The sequence below is a fragment of the Equus asinus genome, chromosome 22 (assembly GCF_041296235.1).
Source record: "Equus asinus isolate D_3611 breed Donkey chromosome 22, EquAss-T2T_v2, whole genome shotgun sequence".
In the NCBI taxonomy this organism is placed as follows: Eukaryota; Metazoa; Chordata; class Mammalia; order Perissodactyla; family Equidae; genus Equus; species Equus asinus.
The window spans coordinates 11,697,999-11,712,065 of record NC_091811.1 but is presented as its reverse complement, the minus strand read 5'-3'; the positions used below and the strand labels follow the sequence as shown (position 1 = coordinate 11,712,065).

At 41.4% G+C, this 14,067-nt stretch overlaps 1 protein-coding gene across 1 annotated transcript in view; it reads left to right on the top strand.

Annotated features, from left to right (window-relative positions):
- The first annotated feature begins 4,059 nt into the window (after positions 1–4,059).
- BCL2L13 (BCL2 like 13) overlaps positions 4,060–14,067 on the top strand; it is an 88,961-nt gene continuing 78,953 nt past the window's right edge. Inside the window, 2 exon segments of the mRNA XM_044756190.2 lie at positions 4,060–4,242; positions 4,244–4,388. Coding sequence (XP_044612125.1) covers positions 4,150–4,242; positions 4,244–4,388 — 238 coding nt within the window. The 5' untranslated portion in view covers positions 4,060–4,149.

Sequence of the window (14,067 nt, the reverse complement as noted above, 5' to 3'; positions counted from 1 at the left end):
AGGGAAGGATTCAGCCACAGGACAATAAAACTAACAGGGCAGCAGAAATCCACAGTTGATCTGAACTTGATCAGTATTCTAATCAACTGAGCTAAACCAGACGATAGGCTTGTTTCTCTCTTGTTAGTTTTGTATTATTAACTTCATTCTTCACCATCCCAGAAAACAGATTTCCAGGATTACCCCTCCCCCTAGCGTCCCTAGGTCAGGATGAGGTGGTATTCACTTGTTTGGATTACAGTCCCTCCTCCCGTTGATTTTTACAATGTTCTGCCAATAACAGGGGTCGGGGAATGGGAGCGGCAGCCTAAATGCCATATGCCCAATTGTTTGTGAATTAATGTCTGGAATAGATGTGCACTGTCCAGAGCAATGTGCTCTTGTTTTTTGGAAAACAGTGTGCTGATTTTTATGATGTATTATTTTGAGACAAAAAATATAGAAAGGTACAAAGAATAATTCAAATATTCATGTACTATGTACAACTACCCACAACATTTGTCACACTTGCCTTAAGACTTCATTTTTTTTCTTTTTAAAGATTGGCACCTGAGCTAACATCTGTTGCCAATCTTTTTTTTTTGCTTCTTCTCCCCAAAGCCTCCCAGTACATAATTGTATATTCTAGTCGTGAGAGCCTCTGGTTGCGCTATGTGGGACGCCCTCAGCGCAGCCAGACTAGCAGTGCCATGTCCTCCCCCTGGATCTGAACTGGCAAAACCCTGGGCTGCCGAAGCAGAGTGCATGAACTTAACCACTAGGCTACAGGGCTGGCCTACAGACTTCATTTTTAAAATAAAAGAAATAGTATTACAGATGTAGTTAACATCCCCTTTTGGGCAGCTTTCTCCTCCCTCATGTTCATGCTCTTTACAACTAGTTTCTGCAGTACGTTGTTGATTCACCAAGGAACCAGGCCAGGCCCTGTTTGATGAGAATGCAGTGAGCTTCAGAGAGTCTCTGGAGTGAAAACATTATGATGAGTACACGCAAAGATTAACTAGTTGGCAGTTTTCCAAATCCAATTTCCTCCTACACTGGCTAGGTCTGTGGAGAAGCTTTATTAAAACAGCTTGTCAGATAAATTCCAAAAATCCCACTCCCAGATAAGCCTATTTACTCATGGCTTCACCAAAATCACTGACCTAGATTCCTGTTAGGTTAGTCACAGAGATGGACTGTGACCTCCTTGTCTCACCTGCGCCCAGCCTGAGGCTTCACACTGTGGGTTAATTAGCAACTGAGACGGCAGAATAGATAAGCTAACTCTTGAGACTTTGGTGGGGGGACAGGGGACATGATGGGATGACACAGAAAGAGAGACAGGAGGTAAATGTAAATCATCTGTCTTTGAATGTTGAGGAATTAATTTTATTTATTTATTTTTTATTTAAAGATTTTATTTTTTTCCTTTTTCTCCCCAAAGACCCCCAGTACATAGTTGTATACTCTTCGTTGTGGGTGCTTCTAATTGTGGCATGTGGGACGCTGCCTCAGCGTGGTTTGATGAGCAGTGCCATGTCCGCGCCCAGGATTCGAACCAACGAAACACTGGGCCGCCTGCAGCAGAGTGCGTGAACTTAACTACTCGGCCATGGGGCCGGCCACGAGGAATTAATTTTAAAAAGAAAAAAACAAATGGTAGCAGAAAGCAGTGAAACTCTAACTTTGGTGCCTGCACTTTTTGCCCCTTTCCAACCCATTTTCCACACAGCAGAGTTATTTAAAACCTCAGTGGAGGCCGGCCCTATGGCTGAGGGGTTAAGTTCGAGCACTCCACTTTGGTGGCCCAGGGTTTCACCGGTTTGGATCCTGGGCACAGACATGGCACCGCTCATCAGGCCATGCTGAAGCGGTGCCCCACATTCCACGACTAGAAGGACCTACGACTAAAATTCACAACTATGTACTGGGGGGCTTTGGGGAGAAAGAAAAAGAAAAGATTGGCAATAGATGTTAGCTGAGGTGCCAATCTTTAAAAAAAAAAAAATACAACTATGTACTGGGGGGCTTTGGGGAGAAGAGGAAGGAGGAAAAAAACCACACCTCAATGGATAGGGCCGGGAGTGGCCCCATCATAGTGGTGGGTTTGTGAGTTCAGATCCCAGGCACAGACCTACACACCACTCATCAAGCCTCGCTGTGGCAGCATCCGACATAAAACAGAGGAAGACTGGCACAGATATTAGCTCAGTGACAATCTGCCTCACCAAATAAATAAATCAATCAATCAAACTTTAAATGGCATCTAGTCGCTCCCAATTTATAATCCTCTAGTGGCTTCCATCTGCTCCTGAACACCTTCTGTTATGGTGTGTGAGCACTGCTAGGCCTGGGCCTGCCTGCTTGTCTGATCTCATCACTCCTCTTCCCTTCGCTCCCCACCTCAAAGCTTCACTTTTTTTTTTTTCAGTTCCTGGAAAACAGCAAGTTTTTTGCCTGAGAAGTTCTTTTCCTCCACTTACCCCTTAGCTTGTTTTTCATCCTTTAGGTCTCAACTTAAAATATCTCCTTCTCAGACAGAGCTCTTCATAAACACCCTTTCACCTTATTTTTATTTTTTTAAGAAAGATTAGCCCTGAGCTAACATCTGCTGCCAATCCTCCTCTTTTTGCTGAGGAGGACTGGCCCTGAGCTAACATCGGTGCCCATCTTCCTCTACTTTATATGTGGGATGCCCACTGCAGCATGGCTTGCCAAGGGGTGCCATGTCCGCACCCAGGATCCAAACCAGTGAAACCCGGGCCACCCAATCGGAACATGCGCACTTAACTGCTGTGCTACCGGGCCGGGACCTCTTTGTGTGTGTGTGTGTGTGTGTGTGTAAGACTGGCTTTGAGCTAACATCTGTTGCCAATCTTCCTCTTTTCTGCTTGAGGAAGACTGTCCCTGAGCCAACATCTGTGCCCATCTTTCTCTGTCTTGTATGTGGGATGCCACCACAGCATGGCCTGATGAACAGTGTGTAGGTCCAGGCCTGGGATCCGAACTGGAGAACATGGGGCCAGTGAAGCAGGGTGCACAAACTTAACCACTATGTCACTGGGCTGGCCCTATGCATGATCCTGATTTTAAAAAAAACTACAAAAGCCATTACTTGGACAATTGGAGAAATTTAATTATGGACTGGTTATTAGGTACTATTAGGGAATTTCTTAGCTCACTAAGACTTTTCTTGGCAAATCTTTGTCCCATTTCTCTATTAATGGTGTCACTGTTTTCTCAATCACTCAAGCTTAAAGCCTCTTATGACGCTGGCTCCAACCTTCTTTTCCATTCCACCACCCAACCTCAGTTTTTTATGTTTTTATCACCCATTCTCTCAGTTTTATTGAGATACAACTTACATACCATAAAATTCAACTATTTAAAATGTACAATTAAAGGGTTTCAAGTATATTCGTAGAGTTGTGCAACCATCACCATCACCACACTCAATCTGAGAACATTTTCCTCACTCCAAAAAGAAACCTTGTGCCCGTTAGCAGTCACTCCTCATCAGGCTTTTATCACTTCTGATCTGGCTCCTTAACAGCCTTCTAACTCCTGATCTTCAACGCTCTCCTTCCAAATTTATCTCATGTTGGAAGCAGAATTTGATTCCCCTAAAGCATGGTTTAGATACTGCACCCTCTGGACTAGACACCTTCAGTGACTCCCCCAAAGAACGCTTGGGTTCAAGTGAACAAACATCCACTGACACACATTCTCGTCCAGGCACTGTGCTAGGTGCTGGGAACAAAATGCTTACTACTGAAGATCCACCATAGTGCAGGGCCCTCCGGGAAGGACCTCTCTGTCCCCACCGCACCCCATCCGGCGGAAACCCTTCCCAATTTCAAGGAACATCTTCCCCACGAGCGGCTGCGAACTATGCAGCTCTCGGGACTCCTTGACTCCTCTCTCACTTGCCCACACGTACAGCTCAATAGTTGTTTGCTCAGTACACACACAGAACGTGTTCCGTAGACGCAGCAACGCTCCTTCCCGCCGGAACCGCCAGCATCCCACCCCACCTTCGTCAGCCGTCAAACTGCTCTGCTACCGCAGGAACGGGAGATTTGAGCCACTCCTAGGAAGAGCTGGCTAGGAGAAATCAGGTCTTCCTGGTCACGTCTGCGCGACGAGACCTCCAGACCTCTATGGTTCATGCTTCCGCTCGGGAGAACGGAGCCGCCCCCTTCCGGCGCTGCTCGGCGCCCCCGGCCCGCCCCGACGCCGGCCGTGACGGAAGCACGTCGGGGGTGACCTAACCCTCCAACATGGCGGCGGCGGTAGATTAGGGCCGCGGGTCGAAGCAGCGACTGCCGCTGGGGGACCCTGTCGGAAACAGCTGCCACCGCCGCCGCCGCCTCTTTCATCTCCTCTGGGGCAGGGGCCAGGGCCAGGTGAGGGGAGCGGGGCTCCGGGCAGGCAGAGCTGGCTCCTCACCCAGCTCCTCAGGCGAGTTTCGCTGGGTAGGAAGGTATCCAGAGTCTCTTCTGCCTAACCGCCGGCTCCCCAGTGGTTCCGACGACGCGTGAGTGAGAGTATGTATGTCCTGGTGCTCCTTCGCCCGAAGGTTCTCGAAGCTTAAGGGGTCCATTCCATCCTCCCCGGACGTGTCCCGGTGGTCCCCTCCCGGGGGTTGCTGGGCGCGGCGTCCCGAGGGGGCTGCCGGTGGCGTCGCGGCCCGGCCGGTGCCGTGCGCCTAGCCTCTGCCCCGCAGATCCCTTCACGCGAACCCCGTCCCATTTTAGGACCAGGCTGGGGAACGTGGACTTCTTTTTGGTCGAGGAAAGGGATTTCTTGTGACTCAGGTAGAATGATCGTAGATTGGCTTTGCCAGTCCTAGCCGTTTCTTCTCACAGGGTGTTAGAAATTTTTTATCCTTTATTCACTGCTGTTCTGATACCCATTATCATTCCCCCCCCCCCCCCCCGAAAAACCTGCCTTCTTACCCTTGGAGGCAGTACGGTTCACAGTAAGTCGTTTCTTCTTTTGACTTTCCTCCTCTCACCATTCCAAGGAGATGCCAGGTGTCCTTCCTTCGTAAGCGACCGTGAAGGAAGACTCCCAGACTGCGAGTTGGGGCCTTAAGCAGGTTGAGGAGCGGACACTGGCCGGCTGCTCGCGGGCTCCTGACCGGCAGCTTTGTTTAGCTTTTAACCGCTCCCCGCACAAGTATTTGTTTATCCAAAAGAGCCGTCTCTCTCTTTCTATTTGGAAGTTTTAAACTAAACTCAGAGTGCCCCCGTTTTTTTCCCTTTATGATGTGAAGCAAAACAAACAAAAAGTCGTTTTGCGAAATTGTCAGTAAGATTTCCGCTGGAGGTTTGGTGTAAACCGGAATGTTGATCTCTGCCCTAACTTGTTGTGTGACCTTGGATGCGTTGCCACACCCTTCTAGTACCTTCTTTTTTTTTTTATCTTCCAGAAAGTTAATCAAATGTTTGTGTAGGTAATGAACTGTTTATACCCCATGTACACAGTTGGATAAATTTATACTGCACATTTGTACCTGGAATGTTTAAACTATTATGAAATGTTCTTCGTATGATGATAGGCCACTAAGGATTTTGAAAATTCTTTTCCTCTGATTGGTGAGGTTCTATTCTCGGTATATTTGTTTCAAATGTTTCATTTTCTCATGGAGAACTGTATCCCAATAGTTGAATTCAGTTGAAGGACATGTAAGGTTGAGTCCCGCCAGGTTATAAGGAAAACGTGCTCACTAGCACATCAGTTAATGAGTGTTTACTAAATAGCTTACACACTAAGCTTTTAGGACAAGTGGTGTGCAGCAATAAGAATCATTGTTTTAAAAATATATTTCTCTTAAGAAATATTTTAGACATACAGAAGTTTTAAACAATTACTTAGTACTGCCATTCTGCTTTTTATCACTGGTTTTCAAACATGATTTTTATTCGTATCTTATTCCAAATAAATGGTCATCAAAAGTTCTTAATATGTATTACAGAATTGAAAAGAGGGAGCTGTTTTCAGAGTAGCTGATTTTTTAACAGCTTTGTTGAGATGTAATTAGCATCATGCAACTCACTAGTTGCAGAATTTAATGATTTTTAGTATATTCACTGTGCAACCATCATCACAATTTTTATCACCCCAAAAAGAAGCCTGTACCCATTAGCAGTCATTCTTTATTCCTGCTCTCCTTCATCTCTCCTACCTAGGCAACCACTGTCTTACTTTCTGTCTCTATAGTTCTGGACATTTCATCTAAATGGGATTATACAATATATGGTCTTTTGTGACTGGCTTCTTTCAGTTAGCATAATGTTTTCAGGGTTCATCTAAGTTGTAGCATTTATCAGTACTTATTCCTCTTTATGGCCACATAATATTCCATTGTGTGATATGCTCCATTTTCTCTATTAATTGATGGGCAGTTACTTCCACTGCCCATCAATTGTATATAACATTTAGTTGTTATATATAACAACTTTGGTGGTTATATATAATGCTTTTATGACCATTCATGTGCCAGTTTTTGTGTAGACATGTGCTTTCATTTCTCTTTGGCATATACCTAGAAGTGGAACAGAGTAATTAATTTTATATCTTCCTTTTACACTAGTTATCTACATGTCTATAGGAAGCCTATTTAACTTATTGTGAGTCAGACTGTGTTTATGTGTTTGTGGGGAGAAAATGAAAGGGAAGCATTCCTGTCTGAGTACATTATCTTTGGGTGCCAGGTGCTGAGTGAAAACGTTTTCAGGCAGCTCTTAACACAAGATCGAACTAGAGGGTTTCAGTTAGGCATATTTCAGTTGGAAAGGGATAGTCTACACTAGAATACTTAGTGTCTGCTGAGTCTTAAAAACGACACCTTGCTCAGTTGCATTTCTCAGCTGGATGGTATGAATTTTTGCAATTTCACAATTTTTATTAGGATTATTTAATTTTACTTCTTTCATTTTGGAGAAAGTCCTAGAATTCTACAGGAGCTAATAAAGCATGGATTAAAAAAATACAGTTATTGGACTTCTTGTTAATTTGTGGAACTTTTAGAAAAATTCCATGCTCAAACCACCAGTGAGTTTTGAGACTAGAGATCTGGTAACCAAAAAACTTTGTTAATGTTTGAAATTCCAGACTTTTGATTTGTGACTGAGTTATCTGTCTTATTTTTCTCTTTTTAAATGGGGATTATAGATCTGTTCTACTCCATATTACTAGAATATTTAACAAATATTACTACATTATAATTTTATTTTAGTGGAAGGAAATAGTCTAAAAACAAAGAACTTCCTGAAATAATTTAATTAAAACATGTTAAATTAGGTTTCTGTTATGGTTCTATGGGGTTAAGGAATACAATATAGGTAGGATATTCTAAATTAGTATGTCTGAGGTGGGTGCTAGAAATTTCTTTCTTCCTTCCTTCCTTCCGCCCGCCACAGCATGGCCACTGAGAGTAGGTCCGGGCTGGGAACTGAATCCAGGCTGCCTGAAGCCGAACGTGGTGAACTTAACCACTGGGACTGGCCCAGAAATTTCTATTTTTAACAAGCATTCAAGGTGATTATGCTTAGACAAGTTTGGGAAACAACTGTAACAAACTCATGTTGCTGCAGATTTGTTTTTCATAAGAATTTAAAGTAGAATTTAATAGTTACTACATACCTTCTGGTTATAGTTCATAAAATGTGCTTAATTCCTGTAGTACTATCTGTGCTAGCATCTTGGGATTTGCACTGGTACTCATAAAGAAATCTGGCTTAAAAAAAAAAAAGGAAACCATTATTGGAGATTGTGGATATTACATTTGTTACTGAAGGATCATGGATGTTTTATTTGGGACTGGTTTTGGAGATGCCACCAAATGAATGTATAAACACAGGATTAAGTTACCCTAAGCTTTCTCAGATTGTCCATCTGGCTGACGGCTACTTGTAACTTAATAGAGGAACAGACTAAAGGAGTCAGGCGGAGACAGAAATGGCAGGGTAGCGCAGATATGTTCAGCAGCTTGTCAGAATTGTGCGGAAGACAGGAGTTTTCATGTTTAAGATCATTCTTGTATTTAATCACATCTTGATACTAAGAACACTCATGTGTAATTTGAATTCTAAAAGGTCTACTAGATAAAATGTAAAGAATAAAAGTAACTATGTCCTTCTCATCATTTAAAAAGAAGCTTGAGCTGTGTTAGATATGAAATGGACTCTGTGTTGGTGACACAGTGGTGGGATGGACCTGAGCATTGTCCCTGCTTCCAGGAAAGCTCTAGGGGTGGTCTCAGATCATAACTTACCTTTCATCCAATCTGTCTTTCTCCCTTTTTTTCCATGCCCCATTCTCAAAATTGACAAATGTACTTCTTTCAGTACTCTGGGTGTCTGAAATTTGGAAAACCACCTTGTTTTTCTTCCATTTCTTCCTGCTATTAGTTGTGTTACTATTTTCATCTCTCCCTTCCTCTCACCCAACACATTGCCTGGCGTGCAGTAAATATGTGTTGAATGAATGCAGGTAAGGGCGAAGAGTTCGAACTGAAGAGAATGGACCTAACCAAGTGGTTGCACTGTTAACTAGCTCAATGATTTTGGGCCAATAAATTGTCTATTCTTGTTTCTCCATCAATAAAATTGAGACTCTTACCTTTTCCTTGTAGCACAGGGGATTGCAGTGACATCAAGTGGGAAAGAGCTTCAGAAGTAGAGATCTCATGGAGATGTAAATTATTTGTGATACTTGTTAGAAATGCTAGAGCCCATTCTGCAGCATGCTGATTATTCACCACTGAGTCTTGCACAGGAAGTGGATGCCTTCTCTTCCAGAAACCTTAGAGTCCACGACCCTGTGGTAGTGCTCTGGAGTTTACATTTGGCCTTTTCTCAATGCCTTTGTCCTGTAATCTAATACAAATGCACTCGATGTGGTACTGTTCCTGAGCTCTCTACCCCACCACCTAAACACAGGCCTGAATGAGCTGCTTCATTGCTATACACTGGAAGCTCAAGCTAAATTAGAAGTTGGATGGATATTTTGTACTATAGGTCTGGTATGTTTATAACTAGAATGTCAAATTCACATTTAAAGCCTAAAAACCATATACTAAACTTAAATGATTGAAGTTTGTATTATCCTCTTCTCCATTAGTGTGAATCACTGAGAAATGACTGAATATGATTATTCACAAAATATGTAGATGTATGGGTATTAACATGTATACTAGCGCTGAGGACTTTATTGCAAATAGGATGGTGAGTGTGAAAGATGGAAAATTATGAAATCCATGATTAAGATTGCATTTATGGTTAGGCAATTGAAATTTGTAAGGAAATTTGAAGAGTGCTAGGCTAAAAATCAAATTCGGAAACTCAGTGAACTATGCTTTGTCTATGACATATGGGTTGGAGAATGACTAAAAGTGTCTTCAATGATATGGATTTTTGATAAGTACAAGAAATTTGAATATAACATTCTAGAACATCAATTTTTTATTTAAAGCATTATTCAAAATATGAGTACTTTATTCCTGTTACCAAAAAATTCTGAGACTTTTTTTTTAAAGATTGGCCGGGAGCTAACGTCTGTTGCCAGTCTTCCTTTGTTTTTTTTCTCTCCCCAAAGCCACAGTATATAGTTGTATATTCTAGTTGTAGGTCCTGCTAGTTCTTGTGTGTGAGCTGCCACCACAGTATGGCTGCTGACAGATGAGCGGTGTGGTTCCGTGCCCAGGAACCAAACCTGGGCTGCTGAAGTGCAGCGTGATGAACTTTAACCACTAGGCCATCAGTGCTGGTTCTCTCTAAGACTTTTTAAAGCTTAAATTTTGTTACTGATTTCCTCTGTTCTTCCTCCCCCTCTCTTTTGAAATTTTACTTCATAATATATTCCTTGCTCTCTATATTTATATCTCACTGGCTCCTTCTCCACTGAGTGTAAACGTGCGTAAGTCTCTTTCATGGTGTACAAAAACAGAACAAAACAAAACAAATGAACTCTCAAACCTTTGTCTCTCTTTGGCCTCCATTATTTTCTTCCCTTCAAACCATGCTCATTCTTTGAAAGAATAGACTAAAACTCAGCTTCTCTGCTTCTTCACTTCCCATTTACTCTTCAGCTCCTTGCCTTCTACCATTGCGCCTGCCAGTCAAACAAAACTGTCCTGTCAGGGATCATTACCCTGACATTTTCATTCTTTTTGATGTGTTGTTGGATTTGACAAATTTATTCACTACCTTCTTATTGTAGTGCCTCTGTTGACTTCTGTGAACACGCTCTTGCCTGATTTTCTTCCTGCCTTTCTGACTGTTCTAATCCAGACTTAAACATCTCTGCCAGCTTCTCATCTTTTGGCCTCCCTTGCAATTTTTGTTTTGCCCTGAATTCTAATTGTGTTTCTTTTTCAGATTAAACCAGTATTTCTCAACATTTTTTTTTAATGTCTGCTTTTAATAAATAAAAATTTCTCTGTCTCCTATTCCGGTGGTAGTGCTTGGAGTGGTGGAGTTGAGGGGTGCATTATTCCTCCCTCCCATCCCCTCACTGAGAGTCATTGATAGGAAGAAGATTGAAGATTTGCTGAGCTTTATTTTCTATTCTTTGTAATCTGAAAACAATAGGCACTGCTTCCTTTTCCAAGTAATGAAACTAGATATTGAATATGCTTTTTCGAATTATGTTACCCTTTCTCCCTCCCTGAAATTCTGACACTCCCTTCCAAAAGGAAATCACTGCTCTCCATTCACTCTCTAGGTAGTTTTATTGGCTTGTCTCTATGCAGAGTGCAAATTTGTATCCCCAGTCCAGGCTGCTTTCTGAGTTTAAGACCTGTATGTCGAAGTATTTGTTGTACATCTCCACCTGGACAACCCATAGGGTATTTTAAAATTCAGTATGCCCTGAAGTGAACTTGTTACCCTTCTCTAAACCAGCTCTTCTTATATTATCTGATCTGAAAGATAGAAATAACACCACTTTCCATACTTTCTACTTACTGGATTACTTTGTAATTTAGTTGGTTAACAAATCTTTGAACTCTTAGTATTTTTCCTATCCATCATCCCTTTCTTCTTTCCAGTGTTCCTGCTCTAGTTCATATCTTCATACATCTCTGTTTGGATTTCTCCAATATTCCCCTAACTTGTGTCCTTGCCCCTAATCTCCATTCTATCTTCCAAGCTGCCTCTTAGGATGATTTTTCTAAAATATAATCTGTTAATATGCTTCTCTTGTTTAAAAGCCTTCAGTGATTACTAATGTTGTTCTCTAGTAGTTTTTAGCTTGTTTTGCATCATGATCTAATTTAAGAATCGAATGAAAGAAATCTGATTTTTCTCTTCAGAAAAAATTCTCATGCACACAGAATTTGCACACAGCTTTAAGGGGTTCATTCATGGACCTGGTTAAAATAATTCCTAGCTTACAGGGTAAAATCCAAACTTCCTAGCCTTCCATAGCACACATGGCCCATCAAGTGCTGACTGCTGCTTACTCCTGAGCCTAATCCCCCTTAGATCTTATGATTTAGCCATGTCAAATTCCTTAATTTTTGTGTTGTTTTGTGCTGTTTCCAAACGCTTTTGTGCCTTTTCCTTGTCTTTTTTTTTTTTTTTAATGAGGAAAGTTGACCCTGAGCTACCATCCATTGCCAGTGTTCCTCTTTTTGCTTAAGATTGTCCCTGAGCTAACGTCTGTGCCAGTCTTCCTCTATTTTGTATGAGGGATGCCACCACAGCATGGCTTGATTAGTGGTGGGTAGGTCCACGCTCAGTATCTGAACCCACAAACCCGGGGCCACTGAAGCAGAGCGCACAAACTTAACCACTACACAACTGGGCCAACCCCTCCTTGTCTTCTTTAAGTGTAAACTTCATCCCTGTCCATCCCCAAACTGGTTCAATTAGTGAATATCTATTCATGTTCCAAGATTGGCTTAGATTTTACTTTATAAAGCCTTTCCTCATTTCCACTTCCTTTTCCTCTTCCCCAGGGAGACTTGCCCACGTCCTCTTTTGAGTTGCCCTTTCCCACTCCATGGATACTGACTTGTATCATAGAACTTTATTGTTCTTTTTTGTCTATATATTTTTGTTTTCTTCTTGGTTGAAAATGCCTGTGGGCAGGTGATTTATCTTAATTGTCTTTGTGCCTAATGCCTCTAGGGTACCTTGTATCTTAAGAAATGTGTGTTGAATGAATACAAAAAATTATCAGAAGGCGTTATCTTCTGTTTCTTTAGATGTAATTACTAGATCCATAGGCGGACTTTGCAGAATTAGAAGATTTTTCTAAAACTATAAATTTAGTAATCTTCACATGAAAGTAGTGTGTTTTTATTCTTGGGGAATTGCTATAGAATTTTTAAGAAAATTAGGTTCGAGTAAGGTCTTGATTGCAAACAACACAAAATGACTTTAGCTTACTTAAGCAGAAAAGGAACTTATGGAAAGGGCATTATTAGGTAGCTCACAGAATGGATGGGAAAGCTGGAAAATTAGGCTTGGGAAATGGGCAGGAACCAAGGGAGACTGCTGCAGGCTCAGCCAGGGTCAGTCCACAGAAATAGAAAAGTTAGGATCCATACCACTGCCTCTGCTGAACTCGTACCACCACCTTCTCCAGAATTATCTTTAAAGGTATTTCCGGATTCCAAATCCTACGTGGGAGCCTCTGACTTGGCTGAACCTAGATCACATATCTGTACCCTAGGTGCTAGGAAACAGGAGACTAGGAGAGAAAATGTCTAGCCCATTTTAGCTTTTGTAGTGGGGTCTGGGAGTTTTCTGTTACCTAAGATTAACACAATGTGGGATGTTCCATAGATAGGAAATTGGGTTTTCCATTTCATTACATTATGTTACATCACACTGCTAGCTAATACTTGGTTGATAGGCCTGAGAATACTTGTTTTACCTCTGTGGGTTTCCCTTTTCTTATTTGTAAATTTGAAATACTGTCTTGTATTAAAAGGTAACAATGTAAAAGTATTATTAAATATTTTGAGCTCTTTGAGAGTAAAACACCCTGTAAGAACACAAGAATGTGGCTTTTATTCCCATGATGTAAGCTGTAACATTTTTTCCCTTTCTTTGGAATATTATTAATAATTTTGGAATACCTTTCTGAAGTTTATGGGAACTTTTAAAGTTGAACAGGGTAGTCCAAAGCCTATTGTTCAATTTATTGAATATTTTGATATAATTGGGTAGCATTGCCCCCTGAAGATAGAAACAATATGGACTTTTAACTGTTGAACCAAGATTTCTTTTGATAGCCTAAGTAAACATTGATATAAATAGCCTTTTTTAAAAATTAAAATTAAATGAATTTTTTTAAAAGAGTATTTAACCATTCCAACAGATCTCCATGTTATCTTTCTTTTTATCTCTTTATGGAGCCACTCTTTTATTTTATACACTTCAAATTCTGTATGTGTTTTTTTCACTATTTATCATTCTAGGACATTTTTGTTAGTTTGCCTATTACAGATCTTAAATTTTGCCAACATTGTCTGTCTCTTTTTCCTATTGTTAGTTATCTGAACCTCTTTTTCTTTCATGGGATATTTCTTGAGATCTTTGTTCTTTTTGCGGAAGATTAGCCCTGAGCTAACATCTGCTGCCAATCCTCCTCTTTTTGCTGAGGAAGACTGGCCCTGAGCTAACATCCGTGCCCATCTTCCTCTACTTTATTTGTGGGACACCTACCACAGCATGGCTTGACAAGCGGTGCCATGTCCGTACCTGGGATCCAAACCAGCAAACCCCAGGCGGCCGAAGCAGAACGTGTGCACTTAACTGCTGCGCCACCAGGCCAGCCCCTCATGAGATCTTAAAGCAGTTTGAATTACTGTTTTAAGTAGAAAACGAAGTTCTTTGGGAACCTCTTAAGACATTTTGACTTGAAACAACTATTAAGGTACATAGTAGGGGGGCAAAAGGTTCAAGTTTCCAGTTATAAATCAGTTATGGGGTGTACTATACAGCATGATGTCTATAGTTAATGGTACTATATTGCATATTTGAAAGTTGCTAAAGTAGATCTTAAAAAAAAAGATACATAATAGGTAAAACAGCTAAGTCCATGTGAAGAAGTGAGAGTTGTAGT